The 24,847-nt window shown below is 42.4% G+C and overlaps 1 protein-coding gene and 1 long non-coding RNA gene across 8 annotated transcripts in view; one reads left to right on the top strand and one right to left on the bottom strand.

The window, feature by feature from the left end:
- The window catches only part of frmd4a (FERM domain containing 4A), a 133,909-nt gene that overhangs the window by 56,683 nt on the left and 52,379 nt on the right, over positions 1–24,847 (bottom strand). For 2 of the 7 annotated variants that reach the window (XM_019888286.1, XM_019888287.1), the window contains exon 1: positions 21,056–21,424. The exons of 3 other annotated variants lie outside the window; for them this stretch is intronic. In XM_019888286.1, coding sequence (XP_019743845.1) covers positions 21,056–21,175 — 120 coding nt within the window. In that variant the 5' untranslated portion in view covers positions 21,176–21,424. Of the gene's footprint in view, positions 1–8,085; positions 8,254–21,055; positions 21,425–24,847 lie in introns of those variants that run through there. 2 more of the 7 variants (XM_019888285.1, XM_019888284.1) reach the window with 2 other exon arrangements.
- Positions 5,114–22,145, top strand: LOC109526787 (uncharacterized). Its single transcript, XR_002170411.1, has 3 exons — positions 5,114–5,124; positions 17,435–17,441; positions 21,955–22,145. It is a non-coding gene; the product is annotated as an uncharacterized LOC109526787 (long non-coding RNA).

Raw genomic sequence — 24,847 nt, 5'->3', positions numbered from 1 at the left:
ACATACATACATACATACAAATATCCATTACATAAATAGCATGGATATAAAATCGACACACTCCTGGGAAAAAGGAAAAACAAAAAAAAAGAAACTAAAATTAATCATTTCAAAATATTTATATGCCCTTTAGCCTGTACTTAAGTGATAAAAATATTAATCATGAATCAGAAGTTGGGCGGCCCGGTAGTTTAGTGGTTAGCACGTTGACTTCACAGTGTAGAGGTACCCCGGTTCAATTCCAGCTCCAGCCTTCCTGTGTGGAGTTTGCATGTTCTCCCCGTGCTTGCGTGGGTTTTTCTCCGGGTACTCCGGTTTCCTCCCACATTCCAAAAATATGCATGGCAGGCTTATTGAACACTCAAAATTGTATATGTGAGTGCGAGCGTGAATGGTTGTTTGTCTATGTGTTCTCTGTGATTGGCTCGCAACCAGATCAGGGCGTGAGTGTGGGCGCGAATGGCAGTTCATCTCTGTGTGCCCTGCGATTGGCTGGCAACCGGTTCAGGGTGCCCCCCGCCTACTGCCCGAAGACAGCTGGGATAGGCTCCAGCACCCCCCTTGACCCTAGTGAGGATCAAGCGGTTCGGAAAATGAATGAATGAATGAATGAATGAATGAATCAGAAGTGAGGCTCGTGTCCTTATTTCCTTCTGTCAGGATATGCAGAAGCATGACACCTGTTTTAGAAGATAGTGGCGGCTCGGAAGTCTGAACCGAACACAGCGAATGCTTTGGTAGCCCACAAAAGTCAACAATGCTAAAAGGTTGGTCGCAAGGCACCCCCGATGTCAATGGTGAGATCAGATAGCATCGTTTGAGCCCCTGGCCCTCTCTGGAAAAAAGGCTTGAACTTTTCCTTTCGTGACAGTGCAGCCATCTTCGTTAGTTTTCAGAATGCAGTCGTGCCTATGACCGTCGGTTATTACATACATGGCAATGGCGAGTGATGAAAAAAGCGGAAGGGGCGTGGCCTGGACGGGGGCGTGGCCTGGACGGGGGCGTGGTTACTTACAAAAGTGGCACTAAACATGCTGAAGATGAAGTGTATTAAATTTACACAGTTTGAAAATTGAACAGAAAAAAAATCCCAAGATCGCCACTATTCTTTCAAGTGAAAATTTGTGCAATTTTGCCTATGCATTCCTGGTGAGCACCAATATGTAACTCCAAATTTGCTGCTCAAAATCAAAACTAAAAAAGTAAACACATCCCCTCGAATGATTCTGATTTCTGCAAAACCATGCAAACTGAATTATACAAAGTATGTGACAGTATGCTGGTTTTAAACGACAAGATGGACATCTTAGAGGGACAATCAAAAAGGAAAAACTTGATAATCGATGGACTTGAAGAAAAGCAAGGAGAAACGTGGACTGAAACGGAGCAAAAAGTACAAACAATTTTCAAGGAGCAACTTCAATTAAAGGAGACAATTGAGGTAGAAAGAGCCCATCGCACAGGGAGACAGGAAACGGGAAGACTTCAACCAAGACCAGTACTGGTGAAACTTGAAAAATATAAGGACAAAACAATGATACTACAGAGAGCAAAATACTTAAAAGGTACCAAAATCTACATTAATGAAGACTATACAGATAATGTACGACAAAAAAGAAAAGAATTGCTTCCAAAATTAAAAGAGGCACGTGAAAGAGGGGAAATTGCCTACCTGAGGCACGACAAACTCATCGTCCACCCCCGCACCAGTACTCCAATTCAACGGGCTTTTCATAATTCCGCTCAAAACGATCCCAGAACAATGAATTTGCGAGACGAACAGGCCGCCATGAATCAGGTAAAACAATATGTTACATGCAATTTGATTGGTCCAATCGCTTGTAGTTAACCAATCGCTGGGCCGTTTATAATCGAGCTAAGACTTCCGCAACAAATAATGCCTTCAGTGATCTGATTAGTTGAAGCTTTCATACACGTCCAATCGCAGGGCTGTTTACAAACGGAAAACGGAGAGACTGTTCGGGAGAGCTCGTGAAAACTCGACGATAAGGTACCTGACCGCCCCTAAAATTTTCTCAACGGATTTAGACGATTCACAAAAATGATCAACTTAAGAAATAAAACGGCGGATTTCCGCGGATCCGCGGAAAATTGCCATGTATGATTAGATTTATTGAAAAGACGTCGTCATTCCGATATTTATCGTGCATCCCGAGTTTGCAGTGTGTTTTGGGGCGGCATTTGACGTGCGTGTGCGCAGGACACGGAGGCACACCAGAGCTCGGTGATGGAGGACGTGAGCCGTTGTTTCAAGTCTTTGCTGTGCACTGCTGTTGATATAGCGCCTCCGTAGTGGCCCGGCACTGCAACTGCAGTTAAAATACAAAGCTGCCGCAGAGCGACATCAATCCCTCAATCAGCACACTTGGAGCTGTACGCTGTGTTGAGCGATATCAATCGGTCTGACTGGGGGCAGCACAAAATTAGCTGGAGGCGGCCGCCACGCAATTCTGAACGCAGGAAAAACCCTGTCTACATATGTTGACTTCCTCTCTATTTCAAATAGCTCATCCTCATGTACAACATGGTAAATCCCAGTTCAGTAAACACAGCGTGGCTGTTAGATCCATGCAAACACAGGATCTGAAAGTCCCCGAGTGGGATTTCCTCAGATATTCACCAGATTCCCTTTATAATCCGCCTGGATTACCATCCCACACTGGAGACCCTAACCTTTGAACCCAAAACATTGTAAGCCCTTTTATCCCCATCACTAATGCTGCAGTTAAACCTAGGAGGACCACCTAAAAAAAAAATTAATGATGTGAGGTCCGCTGCGGCTTTCCCGATTTATCAAGCAAGACACATTTTAAAGCATTTCGCACATTTAACATCACAATAATCTCCAACAGGGTGAAACATCTACATATACTTTTGGGGTGATTCATCTGGGACTTGCCTTTGCCTTCCTTTGAGTGTAAAATTCTAATATCCTGCTCTCGTTAAAACTAATGCCCGGCCTTAAATCAGATTACAGTGTCGGGGCGGTTGCATGGTGAGCACGTGAGCCAATGCGTGAGCGCGCCACAAACCAAGCGAGCTGTAATTAATCGGCTGAATGGTGGCCATGCACTTATTCGACCTTTCCTAATCGACTGTGTTGATAGCTGAAAAAGAGAACTTGTTTTACCTGTCACATGCAATAGCTTGCAAAAGTATTTTTCACACTTGAACTGTAATTTTTATCTTTTAATCTAACCCTGTTCTAAAGCCTTTTCACACTTGTTTGATCCCTAAGACAGTCATTTTGAATGGCTTATTTGTTTTAACGTTTCACTTTTAAAAGTTCGGTTTCCTTTTTGTTTTGTTCATATATCTACAGTATTTGAAACTGTCTGACTTGTCGAAGGAAGGTTGGATAACAAGGGCCATGGCACGGACCCCCAGGGATGGGGTGGACAGGTGGGTTGGGGGTGATTGGCGGGTGGATACTACAAGGCAAGGATTTGCAGTTTCTAGCTCCAAAACTGTGTGACTGAAATCTGTACACAATATTATAAAGTGCACATATAGTATATTATTACACACACATATAGTATATTATTACACACACACATTTTCAGATATAAATATTTCTACTTGTTGAACTTCATACTTGGTTTCTGAAACATTTGGGTATGAAACATTCAACAATCATGAAACAACTGTAGTGTTCTTACTTCATCCCTGAAAGCATGTTGACATGCGTGAGTGGATAAAGTCACACCCACATATATGACCATGTATTCCAGTGTTTGAACATTCTCGTTTTTATAAACCCGAATTTGAGCATATTCAATTTTGTGCCTTTTCATATAATCTTTCAACACCCAAATATTGCCAATATTCAGGTTAGGAAAGGGTTTTTGTCTGCATTGAGTGCATTGGAATGTGACAGAATTCTGAGGGTGAAATGTAGAAGTTGAAATGTTACTAGGCCTCCCAAGCCACTGTGTAATCACTCCACAAGCCGGTGATGGAGCAGCGAAAGTGCTTTCAAAGCAAACTAGAGATACAGCAAATGGCTACAACGGTTGTTTGTGCGCCGACGCTGCCATATCAAAAAACAAACATGCCTCCAGCGAGTCCCAAACAAATTACAAAATTACCCCCCACCAAAAAAGGAAAAACCCAAATAGAGTGCTGGGAAAGTTCAGAAACAAAGAGCAAGCTGCACTCTCAAAACCTTGGGAAAGGAAAATAGTTTGTGTGTGTGTGTGTGTGTGTGTGTGTGTGTGTGTGTGTGTGTGTGTGTGTGTGTGTGTGCGCGCGCGCGCGCGCGCATGGGTTGTGGGGTTCTCACATAGAGATCCAGACTCTGGCAAAGAGTACAAAGACAGACAGTGGAACTTCATTCATCTATGACTCTGGCGAAAAACGCCTCCCCGTTGGCAAAAGTATTGCTATCCAAGTGTAATATGAAAATCACAAAGATCAAACAGACTGCTGTTAGACTGTCAGACATCCAGGTCATGGTTTGCTGCGGAGGTTAAACCAAGGCAATTGGACTCTTCCTGTTGGTTTACTTTTTTTCCTTGTTTTTCAAAAACGTACCAAAATGACTCAGGTAACGATGCTATTAGGCTAACAATATGTGACTTACTCCCACCTGTGTCCTGTACAACGCAAAAATTCCAATTCATGTAATTTATCCAGAGCAGCTCAACACCACTAAGCACAACTTCATCTTCGAACCGCGTTTTTTTTTTTTTTTTCTTATTTGGTTGGATTGTTTTGTTCTTCCTACTCCTGTGATGTGTGTAGAAAAGTTTAAAAACAAATAAATAAATCGGATGAGTAATGTTCGGTGAAGTCTGGAAACTATGCAGATGTTCAGTCAGATGTTCAACATGAGCCGACAAAAACAATACCCCTGCGAGCGGTATTGTCTGATAAGTATGATTCATACTGACACACTATCAACGCATGCCATGTACATACCAACTGAGTGAGTCGAGGAGTCATATTGACATCGTTAGATGAAGTAGGGCTCCGAGGCAAAGCAGTGAGCCTTGGATATCCTCTTCCCACAATCTGACACACCGAACCTCTCATTGCCACCAAGTGCCCCCCCCCCCACTCCCAACCGAAAAGTGGATTCCAGGGTTTCATCAAGCCAAGGGAGTGTGGGGGGTCGCACATATTGCTCATGCCTCTTCAAAGCGCTGTTTTTGGAGGAGGATGTTTGCCAGGTGTTGGCTCGTCACATATTAGCAAGTCTCTGAACCAGCAGGGGGCGTTAAAGAGGGGATTGTTTTGGGAGGGCCTGTTGTGTCGGTTGGGTTTCCTCCGATTGTCTTGCTCTCCCTGAGGAGCCACAGGCGAGCACAATGGATGAACATGCGAGACAGGTGGACTGTACAATAGCCGTCTGCCATAAAGCTGCAGATCTTCACCTTTTTACTCCAAGTGCGAGTACCAAAAATACGAAGAAAGGCCTGTATTTTTCAAGAAGTACCTGTATTACAAAAACAAAATTGTCTTTTTGAAATGCGCCTGCTCAAATAAGACTTTCTTTCCTTTAATATCATAATATTGCAACGTGACATTTGGAAAATGCAACTTATTGAATACAAGATTTTTTTCTTGAAAAATTGCACTTTCCAATCATAATGTTTCAACTTTTTTTCTGGAAAATAAACCTCATTCGTTCCAACCTCTTGAAAAAGCATTAAATAGAAAGTTCTCTGAATTTAAGTACAGTCAAATCTCGTTACAACGTACCTCGAGGGACATCACAAATCTGGACATTATAACGGTAGTTCGTTGTAACCTTTTCCAATAAAAGAACGATGTATCATACAGTACGAACCTTTATAGATGTAAAAACATGAACACGCAATACAGTATAAACGCGTCAATTACAAATACGTGTATATGAAGAAAACAATGATTTTATAATCATGAAACAACTGTAGTGTTCTTACTTCATCCCTGAAAACATTCAATCAGCAAATATTACACGCCATCGGCAACTGCCAGTGCCGCCGACATCCATTTTGAAAATGAGAGACAAGTTCAGCCTTCTCAGGCAGCGAGATTTGCTTCCGTTTACCAGACATATTTTCAGAACATGTGCACCAGACCGCGCCATGCCTCCGGAAGCACAACAATGTACTGAGTCGATCAGTAGCGTTGCTGAGCAATGGAGGGGAATCCTGCGCTGTACATTTTGCTCATAAGCAAGGTCGCGGTGGCAGTTGCTTCCCACGGTTCGTTGTAACAAAGGCCTTTTCACTATTCTGTGGGAAAAATCTGGTCGTTATAATATAGTTTATGGTATAAAGGTGTCTGTTGTAAGGCATAATCGGAAAATGGAAAATGAATTAATCGGGACTTTGAAATGTGACTGTGATAGCGGTGAACACGTAAACAAGATACGTTGAAACGAGGCTCAACTGTATAGATGGTGGTTGAAATTAGCATTAGTATTTTGAGGAATCCTTGGAATCATTTTGCTTGCCTAATTTGGATAATTGCTTGGGTCTCCATTTAACATTTTTGGAAAAGATGCTCAACTACAACAAATTCACCATACAGGAAGATTCCAGTTGCCTCGATTCAACCTTTGCAGTTTACATTGACCTGGATGACTGAAGAGCTACACACGCAAAGTAAAAACGCAATATTTGTCAATCATATTGGTATTGTTTTCATTGATAATGAGACAGTAAGGTAAAATGACAGAAGCAATTATGCTATTAGGCTAATGATTTTTTTCCTGAACGCCAAATGTTTGAGAACCCCAACTTTTGAATGCAGTGCAATTAGCGAGGGATTTTTGGGTTGATTCTGGTGGTGCTAGCTGCAAACAGGGCAGGCGAAAAATCCAGGGAATACTAATGATTCCATGAAAGCCCTGAGTCCAAGTTCAGATAATACCCGCTGAAGACGCTGAATACTGATGAACCATTTTGCTGATTCACCGACGTGGTTTTACTAAGCATTAAAAATCAACACAACTAATGAAACGAGAACATTAAGGCAATCAAAATTGACCGAGGAGTCTGTTATAACCCGAGGCAGCCTGGAGGCACAGTAAAAACCAATATGTGTTTGTCCTCCTTTCAATGCGAACCGGCTTATTTGGCAGACAGCTCCTTCCTAGCAACGACATTTCCCGGAAGTGTCTCTGCATCCTGAGCAGAACAATGACAAACAAAAAGAAGACCAAAAGCTGATCTCGTATCCAGTGCAAGTAGGAAACTGTGTTAGCGTGCTTATCGCAATCAACTTGGCACTATCTAACAGTTCTTTCATTGCCATTTAGGGAGCAAATCAGCCATGGTCAACCTTACCCCCCGATTATGGTGTACCACAGGGAGGGCCATTTTTTTTCTCCTGATGGCCACGTAGAGAATAAATGGAAGGGGGAGGGGGCACTTCACCTGTAGGTCAACATATTCTAAGGTGTTAAGCATATTAAAATGTAATATTGTACAGGGTTGGACTCAGTTATTGATGACAGAGTGAAATGTTATTAGGGTTTGAGTGATATATATTTTTTAAAAATGAAATAGTGGAGTGAGATTCTGCAATATTAACATTTATTTACAATTGCAATGAAAAGGTATTGTTGATGTTTTATCTTTAAAAAATAAAATCTGATAAATTGTGAAAATTAATGATTTTTTTCAATTGTATATATTTTATATTATTTATATTTATATATATTTTATATTCAAAATAATTTTATATTTTGTAAATCACAATTTTGAATAATAAAATTCTGATCAATTTTCATCAAGTTTTTTTTTACACTTAAAAAACGATTCAGAATAAAAAGGGTGGCATGATAACATTCATCTTTTGTTACATTGTTCATTTTAAAATTCTAAAACTGGTGTGCTGTCTTATAAAAATATTTACTCTTTGTCATGATCTTTTAATGCAGGCCATGTTTAATTTTCTTTTTTGAATACTCAGCACACCACTCAAAAACATGCAGCTGGCCACAAATGGCCCACGGGTCATACTTTGGAGAACCGGTGACCAGCAATTGACAGAAGTGCCGCGTTAAGGCACAATCCATTACAAGGACAGACCTTTTTTTTTTTTTCTGTTAGCTTGCAATGAAAATCCTACCTGGTAGAGTGGCCTTGAAGCACACACGTGAGTGTGTAATAACTGCAGAGGAGCATGAAACCTCCGCGCATGCATCACAGCCCAGAGGAGACCATGATGCCGGGCACATGCTGCTTCATCTGGGCCAGGGCAGAGAGCCTCCATGACCGGACAGCCAGTGAAACATCCACAGGTGCAACCTTACCCCCCGATTATGGTGTACCACAGGGAGGGCCATTTTTTTTCTCCTGATGGCCACGTAGAGAATAAATGGAAGGGGGAGGGGGCACTTCACCTGTAGGTCAACATATTCTAAGGTGTTAAGCATATTAAAATGTAATATTGTACAGGGTTGGACTCAGTTATTGATGACAGAGTGAAATGTTATTAGGGTTTGAGTGATATATATTTTTTAAAAATGAAATAGTGGAGTGAGATTCTGCAATATTAACATTTATTTACAATTGCAATGAAAAGGTATTGTTGATGTTTTATCTTTAAAAAATAAAATCTGATAAATTGTGAAAATTAATGATTTTTTTCAATTGTATATATTTTATATTATTTATATTTATATATATTTTATATTCAAAATAATTTTATATTTTGTAAATCACAATTTTGAATAATAAAATTCTGATCAATTTTCATCAAGTTTTTTTTTACACTTAAAAAACGATTCAGAATAAAAAGGGTGGCATGATAACATTCATCTTTTGTTACATTGTTCATTTTAAAATTCTAAAACTGGTGTGCTGTCTTATAAAAATATTTACTCTTTGTCATGATCTTTTAATGCAGGCCATGTTTAATTTTCTTTTTTGAATACTCAGCACACCACTCAAAAACATGCAGCTGGCCACAAATGGCCCACGGGTCATACTTTGGAGAACCGGTGACCAGCAATTGACAGAAGTGCCGCGTTAAGGCACAATCCATTACAAGGACAGACCTTTTTTTTTTTTTTCTGTTAGCTTGCAATGAAAATCCTACCTGGTAGAGTGGCCTTGAAGCACACACGTGAGTGTGTAATAACTGCAGAGGAGCATGAAACCTCCGCGCATGCATCACAGCCCAGAGGAGACCATGATGCCGGGCACATGCTGCTTCATCTGGGCCAGGGCAGAGAGCCTCCATGACCGGACAGCCAGTGAAACATCCACAGGTGCCGCCTGTCTCCTTAAACATCCACATGAGCCATCACAGGTAACTTTTCCCAACGCCAAGGCGATGATCAGCCTTTAATTTCCTCCTGAGACCACTAAGATAAAATAATTGGGTCACCTCTGGATTGTGCTCCGTGTGGTGCTTTCTCTTTCATCAAGGTCAAAGCCCTGCCAGTCCCACGCAGCTAATGGTCCCCGGTGAGCCTCTTCTTAATTCCCCACTGCTTATTCTCCCACTCAAATGCCATTTCTTCTGCCCCCATCACAGCCACAAAAACAAACATTCCCACTAAGAAAATGCAGGGGCTCTCCTTGTTGCTCTCACTCTCTCTGCTGGTTTTTTTTTTAAAGTGATACGCACAACTGTTGCATTTCCGCAAAACCTGAGAGAAACTGTTACAGTGGAGCACCGCGCTCAACATCTCAAAATGAGAATTTCATTTTAGGCATCACTAAGGTCTTCAGAAGACTTTGGTTTGACTAAATCACATGTTTTGGTTCAACATTTTGTTGTCTAGATATTTTAACTGCAACCAACCCGCTATAATGTGTGCTCTCAGTGCTAGCGGGAATGCATAGACTAAGTAGCGAATCCCATCGTGCGCAATTTACAGCACAGCACAGCCTCAAATTGCAAACAGTAATGCTAGGCTAATAACCGCAGCCTATATAGTTCACCGTTCTTTCAGTCCCGATGGTTTTCATCCCCATCCATGTCCGGCCGTTCAAGCAGAACATTTTTCGCATCCTGAACATCTGGCTCGTACATATATGGTCTAGCATACATTACTTCTCCCCTACTGTACATAGACATGGTGACAACTAAAATCAATTAGCAATATTAGTCATTCTTCGGAGAGGAGATGATCTGTCTACATGTGTTGCGCCACTGTTTGTGCTCAAATATGCACTGCTTTCAGGATTGTAACACCGCAACACAGATGCTCATTGTTTGTCAGCAGTAAGCCAAATGCACTTTCGGACAAAGCTAGCTGTTGGTTTAAAATACACTATGCATAATTCTCCACCATACGTAGCTCATATTTTTGCTCGTGAGTTGTTGATCGGCAGTCACTCACAAAGAACAGTGATGAACTTAAGCATCTATTCATTTTCTACAGTGCTTGTCCGCATTCTGGTCATAAGTAGGATGAAGCCTATCCCAAATGGCTTTTAGAAGCCATTTGGTATTGAGATCTAATTTTGGGAGACCAAGATTGCACCGTCAACTGGTCGCCAGTCAATTGTAGGGCACATGCAGACAAAGAACCATTCGCACTCACATTGACATCTATTGACAGTTTAGAGACTTCAAAAACACCAACATGAAATTTAAATCCCTGAATTTACAGCTGTGAGGCAGTCTTGCTCAACCACTAGTCCGCGGTGCTGCTGTGTTGAAATTAAATGTCTCTTAAACTGCATCTTCTGATTCAGACAATGTATGTGTCAAAGTGACTTGAGAAAGGCCTGAAAAACAGATGGCTGTTCGAAGAGCATCACCCTTCCACAAGTTGGAAGCTTCTCTCAATGACATCATGGGACCAGAATGTCCCCTCGGTACAGAATTTTAGCCCATATAAAACGAACAAGCGCATAGTTTCTCACCAGCCTATCTCAAGGCCTCGTGCTTTTGCCCTCTCAGCAGTGTCCTGAGAAACCCTGGAGGAAGGCGCCGCATTCCTACACTGTGATTTTTCCAACATGAATCAGCGGGCCTGGCTGGAGCAATGTCGAAGGTTGGACACGCGCACCTCCGCAGAGGCAGTAATTTACGACAGGAGTAAATATTTGCCGAGGTGAAAGCTCTGGGCTTAGGGACCGCATTGAACTGTTCCCATGATTCCCTGTGTGCACGCATGTCACACTGAATCCTGGGAAAGGTTACGCGGGGGCCCACTATAGTAAACAATCAGTGACAGCTGGTGGAATATAAAAATACCATTTATGATTGACAGATTAACATGTGTTATTTATTTTTTTTTTTTGGTTTCACTTTTTAAAATAGCAGAGCTGACTCTGTAAAGTCCATCCATTTTCGAAATCCATCTATGCCAGAAGTAATCAAATGCTTTTCTATTAGATGGCAGAAAGTGAACATTCCTCAAAAAAAAAAAAAAAAAAAAGTTTCAAGATGTTTATTGCCACTACCAGTTGAAGTACAGTGTCAAACTAAACATAAAACAAAGAGAATTACAAAAGTATTTAAAACAACCACAAAACTTTGTATTTCAAATGGCAAAAAAATGTCAAGTATTTCTGCAATTTACTGAGGCTCTTTCAGTAGTTGTGAAAGTCTTCTTCGTTTGACTGTGTAATTATTATATTGTATTATACTATAATACATCCCCCTGGTTACCAAGTTGTGCACATCAGGAGTTTAAAACACAAACGGTTTAATTGTTTACATTTTGATGAATTATGTTATTGTTTGTTTTACAGATACAATATTAATATTTAATATTATTACTGTTTTTCTGATTAAAAATAGGCGGCCCGGTAGTCCAGTGGTTAGCACGTCGACTTCACAGTGCAGAGGTGCCGGGTTCGAATCCAGCTCCGGCCTCCCTGTGTGGAGTTTGCATGTTCTCCCCGGGCCTGCGTGGGTTTTCTCCGGGTACTCCGGTTTCCTCCCACATTCCAAAAACGTGCATGGTAGGCTGATTGAACACTCTAAATTGTCCGTAGGTGTGAGTGTGAGCATGGATGGTTGTTCGTCTCTGTGTGCCCTGCGATTGGCTGGCAACCAATTCAGGGTGTCCCCCGCCTACTGCCCGGAGACGGCTGGGATAGGCTCCAGCTCCCCCCGCGACCCTAGTGAGGATCAAGCGGTTCGGAAAATGAATGAATGAATGATTAAAAATAAACACGTGACCAAAAAAAAAAAAAACCAAACTCAAATTTCAATAACCACACTTCTGTTCACTTTTTTTCTGGCGACGTGCCATGAAATATTTCTAATGTAAAATATGTGCCTCGGTTTAGCAAAGGTTGGGCAACGCTGCACTAACCATAGAACTGCACAATCAAATGACAAATTAGAAACAGTTCAACAGTCGATGAATCCATGATTACACACAGCCACCGCTGAAAACCACAACCGTGTATGATCCCCTTATGTCTCGTCCCTTCAAGGTTCCACTGTAACTTGGCGTCTAATGAGGTCATCGATAACAAGTCTTCCTCTTTTTCATCTGTGCGTTCGTTCGCTTCCAAACTTCTTGCCTCCTCTCCTCGTTTCTAATACATCTCTACTCCACTTGTGATGAGCTTCTCTCTTATCCCTCCTCCTGCTCTCATCTTCACTCAGGCGTATGCATGAAGCATGAAGTGTCAGAGGGTGTGCGCTGGAGGGAAATGGGTCACAAACTCTACCAATGCGCAAAAGCGTTGCCATGCGAAACTCTCCGACCCAAACAAGTGAATGTGCAAAAAAGTTGCAACAAACATTGCAGGCATATTATTTCGAATCCAGTGTTTCCCAACCTTCATTGAGACAAGGAATGTATTTTGCGTGAAAATGTTACAGCACACCACCAAATAAAAAAGTGCAGGCTTGAGCACTGTATGGTGGCAGTGACTCAACTCAGTTCACAACAAGCATCATTTTGGCGGATAGACTAAGAAAATAGTTTATTGCTCCTAGTTATAGTTTGCTCTCAATCAAAAAACAAAACAAAGTGTTACACGTTGTGCACTTCTAACAACCACTTAGTTTTTTTTTTCCACTTGCTTGATTCTAGCACTAACAAATAATGGGAAACGCAATAGGCACGTGCTAACTAAAATCTATGTTGCACAACAGATATTTGAACACAATTGACAGCGTAGCAGTATCCCCGAGTCATATATTCCTCATCCTCTGTGAAGAACAAGTAATATTGGTGCCCCCGGCATATTTGCAGATTATTTTTCAATATTTCTTTCTGTTTGCTTTCTACCCCATTTTGGTGAACAATGCATTTATCAGTGTTGTTGTTTTTCTTTTTTAATCCTGAGTTTCTTTTCCTCAAAAGCATTTCAATGCCTGACACCTAAACGTGGATTTTCGCTCTTTGCGGGTTGACCCTGTTGCTAACCCACGTGAATAGAGGGGGGTCGACTGTCATGGCATTTCCATTCATTTCAATGGAGAAAGACGATTTGAGAACGAGTGTTTGATTTACTAGCGTGGTCAGAACACATTAAAATCACATATTAAGGCAATACAAGAAAAAAATAATGACCAGCTGATGGCTCAGAAATTGGGGCACAGGTAAGTCAAGATAACATGGTATTCTGAAATAACTCAACCATAATGATGCAATTCCCAAATTAACTTAATTTTGAACCGTGTGAAATCCGGGCCTGTTTTAACGAAGAAAAAGCTATTATGTTAATGAATGCCAACAGGTGGACACACAGGTTAATTGTACCTTCTGCCATCTAGTGGAGGAGCATTTAGTTACTCTGACTGTCCAAGGCATCCACAGATGAACAAAGACACATTATTTGTTGGAAATAAATGTTTAAACTGGATAAGATCCAAATGATCTCTCCCGACACGGTTGGTTGCGAATCAGCGTGTACTGCTAACAGTACAGCAGGGACGAGAAGTGACATGCGTGGATTGACTGTGATGGGAATTCAATTCCGATCATTCTCATTTAATGTGATTGTGTTAGAGGTGCAAGCGTGAAAATCAATAACATAACTTAATGCGGCTTGAGAGAGGGATGAAGACAGGGAGCCTCCGTATGACCGTGTGCGTGTGTGTGTGTGTGTGTGTGTGTGTGTGTGTGTGTGTGTGTGTGTGTGTGTGTAAGTGAGTTGGTTTCCACGGTGATATGTACACATGCACAGATTATGATATGTGTAAAGGAAACCCTTTGACTTATCAGGACTATCTGGTGGTACACAGATTGGCCTAGTTGACGAGCCATAATAAAGAGTACAGCGAGCACGTTCAAAAAGCGACAAGAGAACATGTGTGTATGGGCTCCAGCTAATCATTCTCTCCATCCACTTTGCCTTGCAGATAAATATTAATGAGGATTACCATGTTACTGCAGTACACCCACAGGAAAACAAGGGAGGGGAGAAGGCATACTTTCTTCGTGCACATGCGCACGCACGCACACAGGCACGCACAAGCACAAGCACACGCACACACACGCATACACACACACCAACAGCTTATTGTACGCACAAAAGAAAAACGTTCACTCAATAAAAGGTGGGTCGAATTGTGCCACACAACAACAGAAAGAAAAGAGCGCGCGCACGCAATAGACACCACTTTATAAGAGTCATAAATGACTTTCTGGCAGGTAAGATGTCTAGGACGTCAAGGGTTGTGCCACACAAAGACAGGAAGATGAGGGCACACGCCCCCATACATATACATAACCACTCCAGACTGACAACACCATGGAGAAACGTCCAAATAATATAAGGTGGAATGTAATAAAGGCAGGAAGACAAGTAACACCCGTCCCGCCCCCCCTCACACACACCCAGAAAAAAATGTGCAGGTCAATCACAATGTCTACAACGAAAGGTACAACGATGGTGCCACACAACAATAGAAAGACAAGAAGACGCACACTAACAGTGTCTCTCTCTCTCTCTCTCTCTCTCTCTCTCGGAGCCACCCAAAAAGATAACACACACACACACACACACACACACACACACACACAAAAATATATTGTGTACACCCAAAACATCCACATAATAAAAAGTATGATATCAGCAAAGAGGGTGCCACACAATGATTGGGAGACAAGAAAAGACAAACACACCATGAATACAATTACGTCATGATGCCTTGTGCTGCCAAACAAAGAGCACAGATTCACCAACGTGAAAATGTTCTGTATTTTAGTTCCACCCCATTATTATCCTCTTTCTTTTTGCAAGTCCCCGCCCCCACCCCTTGCCAGCAAACATTTCTGCAAATAAACAAGCAGACATCATGAAATCATCTTCCCAAGCTCTGTGTGAAGGTGGCAGAAAGGGAAACCACAACCCCCGCACCTCCAAAACCCTGTCTCCCACTGAGGATGTTTTGCCAAGGCCAAAGGAGTCCACTCTCACCATAGCTACCAGGCTAGTGTCCTGTCTCCACAGAGAGTGAGAGAGCGAAAGCGAGCAGAGAGAGAGAGAGAGAGAGAGAGAGAGAGAGAGAGAGAGAGAAAAAACATCATTAACGGTTGACTGATATCCACCGGCAACCAAAAGGCTCTTCATCGTTTGATCTTGCACGTGGACTTTGAACGCAGCTGTGCCATGTGGCTATAGGTCTGATTTTTGGACGTGGAAAAAAAAAGATAAGGAAGAGAGGGGGGAAAAAAATCACAGCGGAGAGTGATGAAAGAGTGGGAGTCTCTTCATTCCCTCCCTTCGCGTCCTCTCGCGTCTCCAAAACATGCAGCCTTGGGGAGGAGAGGGGGGTTCCCTTTCAAGGCGGGCAGGGGAGGGAGATGCGAGAGGGGCCTGCAGGGGACGCCCAGCCTCCAGCCTTGAGATCCAGTTTCTCACAACTCTTTCCTCCTCCTCCTTTCACCGTCCTTTGTCTTTATAATTGGACTGACTGGCCTCGGCTTTCCTGCCTGAAGTCCTGGAAGGCTTGGTGAGATCACACGGAATCAATATGTTGGCTACCACTTAAAGGAGCTGTTTGGTAAGACCAGCATGATGAGTGTAAACACAAAGTACAGTGGTCTCTCTCCGTATTGTCGTTTGCTTTTTATGGTTATTGTGGATTTTTAAAACATAAGGTACCTGCATGTCTACAATCAAGAAAATATTGCTGGTGGAACAAATTGTCATCATTCCATACTGTGTGGCCAAAGACAGAGACGGTCGCCTGTGCACTTTCAAAAGCTTTATTGAACAAACGGCGTGAAATAAACGTGTAACGAGCACATTCATAAACAAGCTGCCGACGGCCACAACTAACGCAGAGTAACTCAACACGCAGACTGGCTAACGGTTGGCCATCTAACAGCCGTGGCTATCCTGAGTCAACACGGCCAACTCGACACTCTACATTCGCTGACTCTGACATCTTTCAAAAAGGACCCCCCCGCCTTTTCAATCTAAACACATTCCAGGGCATAGATACAGTATAGAATGGTGAAACCAAACTCTACTAAGTGAGGGCCACTGGAATTGAGTGAGTGTGCATGTGGGCGTTATTTCTCCAAATGAACCCTGACTGTAATGTGTGCACAATTGGATCATCTTGATGAGGATTGGACTTTGCGTCCACCTGATCCACAAGGCTGACCTTCTCAGTGATTGGCGCCGACAGAATGTTTAAAGATAACAGAGATCGATTAGTATTCCTGTCTCGCTTAGCCCCGCGCTTTTAAAGGGCCAATATATATGCCGGTAAATTACAGTCAGGCTATTGTCTGCTATTGTTTTGCTGCTGAATGTGTCTGGCAAACACGAATGAACTTTTCTTCTGCCGCGCGAGCCTTCCTCCTTGCTGCTCTCCTGCTGACGTTTCTCAGAGAGCATTTTAACCTTCCAAAAAAATCCAAAAGACCTGTTTTTCCAAGATCCCAAAGCATTGGCCCTTAATTGTGGTGAAACGGGAAACGTGTAAAAGTGGCCAAAGCCTCCATATTTAAAAGAGGGGTTTACTTTTTCTACAGCTCTGATGGTTTTTCCTGAGATAAGGTTGAGAGCACCGGAAGCATAAAAATGAAGTTTGTAGTCAGGAAACTGGAAGTGTCAGTGGAAGAGCCAAACAAACATTACTGAGTGACAGAAAATTATTCTGAGCCAGCAATCTCATAAAAGCTGCGTTTCATATGATTTAACTCAGTGGGAATTGGGTGCGTGTGCATTTCATTAATGTTGACACATGCAAAAAAAAAAAGGATACATTTGGAAACGTGCTACGAGCGCGCTTCGCTTTACCTCAACCGTTTGGAACCTCATAGGGGTGTTCAAATGTCTCATTCGGTTATTCAAAAAAAGGAGCACCAGAGCTTGCTCTAGCTACTCCAACAGGAGACACAGAGCGCCCAGAGCATCAGGCAGTACAGATGGAAACAGATCAAGCACAAGCTTCTGAAATTAATGGCAGGGATCACACCACTCTCAGAGTCGTGTTAGGGAGAGGGTGCCAATCGACTGGTAGTGCGCGCACCTTTATGCCTGTTGCTCATCATGGTAAGTGTGTATGCATGGGTGTGCGCGCGTCCGAGCATGTATGTTTGCGTGCATGAGCGGTAACAGTCAACCGTTAGTTTCTTAAAGAGTAGACCATTGGTCAAAAAAGGTTGGCCACCCATGGGTTAAGATCCATTCGCCGTGTGGCTTCTCACTTTGTCTAAACCTCCTCCATGGCCGATTTTGCACATGCAAAGCTTTAGTAAATCTCGTCTTGAATGTTTTGTTGACGTCTGGCTCCTGCTTGCGCCCTCTCATCCCCTTGTTTGTTATTTTTCTATCCCTAATTTCACAGTAAAAGCTTGAGCTGCTTAAAGTGATAGCGGGTTAACAAAGGCGGGCGATAATCCTAATTCAGACTGCTCACAGAGGTAAACATCTCCACAACAAGCTGTTTATGCTCTCTGCTATTTAACCAAAAGCGGACACAATACAGTTTGAAATGTTGACTTTTTCAGTAAATACTGTAATTGGGTGTCTGGGATGCCTTTCCAACAATTCTGAAATTAAATGACCACTATTTTTGGGGGGAATTTGCCTATTTCTGAAAATGTGTCTGCGCAAACCATGCTTCTATTATAACCATGCCCACATGAAGTTTCTCCATCAGTGGCTGGATGAGCTAGGCTGCGAGAAGATCCAGAGGTACTTTCAAACAACAGATGCAATCCTGTCCTAAGACAACACTCTTTAACAACTGTGCTTCGCAATCTTTAGTTAGCCAAGACTGCCACTGGAAATTAAAAAAAATGACAGTATCTATATCCTTCTGAAATAATAATAATCTCGTCTCAATTTACTCCATAATTATTGAGAAATCTAGCTGTATGAATGGCAACTTGTGGCTGTAAAGGTTCGTTGTGCCTTCTGCCATTTAGTGGAAGAGTATTTAATTGTTCTTCCTGTCACCATATGTCGCTGGCATAGATCGATGAACAAAGATATATGAGCTGATGTCATCATGACAAAAACAAAAAAAAAAAGACATTTCTTGACCCTTGGGGTATTTATGATTATACATATCACATACTGGTTATATATCTCTGTTCATGTTTGCTTTCTTTCCATGCCAAGGAAGTCAACACGAGGCAGCCGAGCGTGACAAGTTCCAAATTGTACAAGGAGAGAGTGCAAACTGTTGTTTTTCTTTGCTTCATTAAGCACTTGTTTTATGTGCTTTCCCTGTAGATAGCAATCATCTTACCGACATCCATCATTTACAGCGACGTGGAATGATTCGTCTGCTTTTAATGAGTGACAGCGAAGAAACAATTTAATTTAAAAAAAAAAAGAGAGAGAGAAAAATGAAGTGCATCCATTAAAATAAAATCTCCATGGAAACTAATGGCGTTTTGAAGAAAGCAACATGCATGCACCAAGATGGTGTGCATGTTTGCTGCTCAGTGCTGGGGGCTCTTTAAAAATCTGCTTCCCTCATGTCCTAATTGCTTTTAATTGATTCTTGCCTTCCAGACAGACACATTTCTCGAATATTCGGGAGAGATGTTCTGACCACGAGGCTATTAATACATTTGAAAACATCTGTAGTTCATAATTTGACATCGAACATTATGAGGATATTCTTAGCCTGGGTCAAAATGATCTCACAACATACTACCTACTTGCATGTGTGCATGGAACCTAAATCAATATGTTAATTCTAAAAGTAGCACGGAAATTTTCTATTCATTACTGTTGATAATAAAATTCTGACGCATTTTCCCCGAAAGTGTCCCATGAAAAACTCCACTGCACTTTTGCTGGGAAAGTCAACACTCTACTTATGTTTAGAGTAAGACATTTTTCTGAAGTCAGCGGACATACATGACACAAATAACTCCCACTGAGCGTTCCTGAACCCAGCCGGTCCTCAAGTTGAATAAAGAGCATGAGAATCCGAGATGGCAATCACGGTGTAGACCTCCCACTGCGACACTGCCAGAAAATCTGCCTTGCTCATCACAAGCGAGATGATTTCACAAACTGGGCAGACGCAATTACGTCAGTCCGAGTTTATTCTGCTTTTCTTCCAATAATTTGACTTTATCTCAGTGTTTATATGACAAAAACAGAATACACTACACTTCAAATGTCTCACCAACGGACAGACAAGGCGGTACACCCTAAACTGGTCACTTGCCAGTCAGAGGGCACAAACGAATATTCACTCCATAGGCCGATTTAGAGTCGTCAAGACAAAATTGTGAAATGACGTGAGAAAATCCACACAACAGAGGAGATTTCATCCCAAGGCCCCTGATAGTGAAGCAAATATGAAAAGCACTTGTCGGCCATAATGCCTCCGGTGTAGTGAAATCATGTATTTCAGACAGCAACGTGTGGGATCCACACACTCCTGTGTGCATTCAAAGAGAAGAAGTACAAAGAGAATCCTCAGCGGAGCCCGTGGCATTAACATGAGTCGCGCACAACAAAAGCAGACACATTTCAAATACATGCCATCCTGTAATCTAATGTTAGCCTTGCTTAACGCATCTTTTGATGTTTGTAAACAATTGGCACCGGAGTATACTTGCCGGGTGGCAGAAAGTGATTGACTACCGCTGATTTGAACTGAAAATTGTGGCCAAAACTTGTTTTAGGGTCTGCACCACCAGACATTAATCGTTCAACCGACTAGTCGACTTTACCACTGCGCAAGGACAATTGTTATGTGAAGTTGATTAATTGCCAGTCGTCGTTTGGCATGGACATGACTTGACACCTTGCTGAAATCAGCAAGTAGTCTGTGCGGCTGACAATCAGCATAGGCAGGGAGTTGATAACTGAAAAAGTATCAATGATGTCATCGATTAATCGACGTCAACTCAACTATCATGACATTCGCGAATACAATAAAAATCCATAGTCACTCAACCCCACCAATATACACAAAAAGGTCTAGAAACGTCCTTCAAAAAAAACAAAACAAAATCAATTCAGCAGAATCATTAATAGTTGAAAAGAGAAAATCACAAGAGCAACTGAAAAGTACATAGATTTGCCAATTCTTCAATGATTGTGTGAACCGTGTCTGAATTTCCTTAAAGATCTATTTGCCTTGGCCAAATGACATGTAATGGTTTGTTTACAATTGCAATACCCCAAGTTTACCACACCTGGAAGTACAAGTGGTCCAAACAAGGTGACAGCTCTGCGAATGAGCCTCCACATGTGGTGGACAACTTCCCTGAAGAACACACCGGGCAAATGATTCATCGAGTTGGCAGGTTGCAGCCTGTCTTTACAAACCCATTAAGATTAACTGTGTGCCAGGCACATTCCATGTTTAAGTCTTTGCTGGAAAGCCATGAGCTTGCATCCGCACTCACTGACACACAAGGCGAGTTACAAACTGAGCTCATGGTCCCTCAGTGACACATCAAATGTGTTGAGACGAGCAGTCCCACGGTCCCTCTGACAACCTTGAACTATCAGAGAGATGGCAGAACACATTCGAAACGGCCCAGGATTGACAGACACACCAGTAATTGTCCACTGCGGAGATTAAAGGCTTTGCTCTTGACTTGCTTCCAACTACAAACTAATGCCGTCCCCTGGATTAGCCTAGAACCACTTGCAATCCCATTTACACACACACAAGACACACGATCTTGGTCCAAAGAGAGTGTGAAAAGGGAAACCGAGGAGCTCACCCGCTCGCCGCTGTTCCTACGGAGAGTCCCAACCGGCAGCTTGAGCATCAGCCGGCGGGTCCTCCCGGGCGTCACCGCTCCCTGGACCAGCATGGTACGCTCCAGAGTGTCCGTGGGCATGTGAGCATGTGTGCCGCCGTGCGAGGTTGGCGTAGGAGTGGGCGTCCTCGCCGTCCCGTCCAGCCTGGAAGCTGGGATCCACGCGAGCTTTCCCGCGTGCACCAGTTGGGGGGGGGGGGGGGGGGGGGGGGCTGCTGTGCAGTGTACTTAGAAAAAGAAGAAATTCTAAGTTCCTTTCTTTGTTGTGAGCACGCTGTCCATTGCGCCGTGCTCTACACTCTGTGCTGAATGAGTGAGTGAGAGTGGGAGGGACAGGGAGACGCTTTTGTCTCTCCTCCTCTCAGTCTGACAGCAGAAACCCACCCCCATCCTCTCCCTCCCCTTTCCCCTTCCTCACTTCCTCCAGTCTGGGGATTTATTCAGGTCACGGGATTAATGTGACGTCATGGGTGTGATTAGCATATTCGCTCGTTGGCATGAGCCAATCATCGTTTTGCAAGAACGGAACGCCAAGGTTGGGCAAAATTCCATCCTTCCATCTGTTTTAAACACCGCTTATACTGAACAGGGTCGCAGGGGGGTTGCTGGAGCCAATCCCAAAATGACTTTAGGCGGAAGGGCAGACTCCACCCTGAACTGGTCGCCAGTCAGTTGCAGGGCACATATAGAGGAAAACAACCATCCACACTCACATCCACACCGTGACCACCGTGATAAACTCCCACGATGCCTGCACGCAAATCAGGGGAGTGTATCACTACAGCATCAGTAACTGGGTGAACTGGGAAAATGGGACACATCATTCCGAGATGGTAAAAAAACCAAACTATTTATTATAGTGTAATATCTGTTTCTTGTATTGGTGTGACGTCACAGAAAGGGGAGGAGCCAGGTTGGGGGAATATTGGCTCCGGTAGTTAGTCTGAGTGTGGAGCGCATGGGTGTGAGTTGTGGCTAACAGCACCTCCTATGAATGCGTGTGTTTATCGCTTATTTTGTTTATTAAAAACGACGAGTTGTATCAGCGACTGCGTGCATCCTTCTCTCCGCTACTGAAGGGCATTACAATATTAAACGAACTTAAGAACAGAAGAAAAAAACAATATCCAATGGATATGTACTTTTAAATGTATGTTATACTGTACATCTATCTATAAATCCATTAAAGGGAATGTCCACCCCCAAATTTTCTTGACAGTAATATGTTCTATACGCCTCCATTAGTCTAAACACAGCATTCAAATCAATATTGCATTTGTGGAATATGAGTTGAGGCGCAAAATCCACTCATTTATAGCCATCTCAGGGACCAGCCATTTTGCTGCTTTCAATCAGTTGAAGTGACATCACAGTTGCTCGGGGCACAGGTAATCATCCCCGAGATGGGCAAAAGTCGGTGGATGTTCCTGCTTAACTCATTTTCCACAAACACAATCTTAAATCATAGATTTTATAGGAGAGAAAATTTTCGGGTTGACTTCCCCTTTAAAATTCGTTATAGAATGTGACAAATGAGTGCACAATGAAATTGAAATTTCAATGAAATTTCATTTTTTAACTTTATTGTTTACAATTTTAAAAATATTGAATTATGTAATGAGCTCAACAGAAATAAAATAAAATTAAAACCAATTTTCTGAGTAGAAATGGTTGAATTCATGCAACAATTTTTTTACACAATTACTGAGTATGTCAATGAATGGCGGGCCAGCCCAGTCATACAAAATTGGTAGACGCACCCACCCACTGGGATCACGTATGTGTGTTTGAAGGGACCTCAAAAGGAATATGTGATTTTTTTTTTTGCCATCTGGTAGGGAGATTATCACTTAAATCCTACATCCCGCTTTCTCTCCCGGCACTGTCTGGATTTAGGGGGAGGGGTGGCGGGGGGAATCACACACAAACATTCATCAGTGAAGTCAAGCATACATTATTCCAATGCAAGATACATCATCTGTATGCAAAACAGTCAGAAAATTAGCCAGACTTCACCCAAGCAGCCTCAGATCCCCATCAGGGTCAGTGACCATTCAGCTGAATCAGCTTCCAGCAGGGTGGTCTTTACATGTCCATTAAAACTATTGGACCTGTGAGATATGGCAGCGTCCACCGAGTCTCTCATCATCACTCACCGCCGAGCCCCGGCAGGCTCCGCACATCGATACTGAGCTGTCGGCTGATTAACGGGGGAGGATCGACACATGTGCATGCACTCATAAAGGGAATATAAAAAGTCTACACACCCCTGTTCAAACACCAGATTTTTATGATATGAAATATGACACCAAGATAAATCATTTCAACATGTTTTACTCCATTAATGTGACCTAAAACCTGCACCATTCAGTCAAAAAATAAACAACTCCAATCATATGGGTGCACACCCTCTTATAAGAGGGGGGATGTGACTCCGTTCAGAATTAACCAGTCACATTCAAAGTTGAGGTAAAAGGTAGGCAGTACGTACTTGCCACCTTTTAAAGTGCTTCTGAGTAACCCTAGCCTCATGCCTCAGGGCTGTTTCTTTTTCAGCTGGAACTGGAGCCATAGTCCAGATGGAGGAAATTGTGAACAGTTTCAAATATCAGTGACTGTAAGCAGCAAAGCATCCAGTTTCTGCTGTAAGGCAAAAACATGTCACAGAAAGCCTACTAGAACAGCGAAACTTTATTTTGGGTGACTCTAAAGCTCTTTAAATGGTGATGTGTGCCGTCTCCTATTCAACATGAGTTTGAATATTGACTCTAAACACAGCCCCATCCCTGCAGTTATAAGTTGGTGTGGGCACTTGTGCAACCAGATTATCATAGATGTTTATTCGTATTTCCCCTTTTTAAAATGTCTTAAAAGAAAGAAAAAACTAATTTAAAATGATTATGCATCACATGAATGATGGATTTAAAAAAACCAAACAAACAAGAGTTGTCATCTCTGTTTTTTTAATAGCACAAAAAACATGCCATTGGAACAGGGGTGTGTCGACTTATTATACCCACTGTACAACACTCACTGGCTGGACATTTCTTTCGGTATTTCTAAAAGTATTGCAATGCAAAACTTGTCTTTAAAACATTTTTCATTTCAAAAGAGCAGACTATATTTGTACAAAATTGCGTACAAACGTCGGAACGGAACTTCTAAATTATAAATCTGATGACTAACCCTGCGAACTCAAAGACAATCTGACTACAAAGGTCATATGATTTATTGCTGGGTCTTCAAATCAGATTAAAGATCAGCCTTCCAAAAGAGCATCTTCCTGCACACCCCCATAAGTGAGGACCACCCGCCAGCTTTTGTGACATGATACTGTAAAATAGACACACATTGCGGCCTGACAATCACACGGGAGAAAATTATCTGCTGCGCTGCGGTAATCCCCAGTCAGCATTATTTATTCAACAGGCCTGGCCCACATATGCACGCCTCCATGAAAAATACCAGAGGTTTATTTATAAACTTTGCGCCTGCTTGGCAGGTAGGAGCCAGTGGTGTGACGTAAACAAATACTTTTATTATATTTAAGTAGATTTATTGAGTGATCTGTACTTTACACGAGTATCGATGTATCTGATGATTTGTTGATTTTAATCCCTACATTTGACAACATATCTGTACTTTTTACTCCATATTTTGTCAACATAGGCTCGCTACTTTTTTTTTCTTCTTGAGATCTCGAATCATTGTCAATGTTGGGCCGCAAGCTTCCGGCATTCAAAAAAACGGTGT

This window comes from Hippocampus comes, unplaced genomic scaffold (assembly GCF_001891065.2).
Source record: "Hippocampus comes isolate QL1 unplaced genomic scaffold, H_comes_QL1_v1.1 scaffold112, whole genome shotgun sequence".
NCBI lineage: Eukaryota > Metazoa > Chordata > Actinopteri > Syngnathiformes > Syngnathidae > Hippocampus > Hippocampus comes.
The sequence above is the reverse complement of the archived record's forward strand: the minus strand, read 5'-3'. Positions and strand labels throughout refer to the sequence as shown.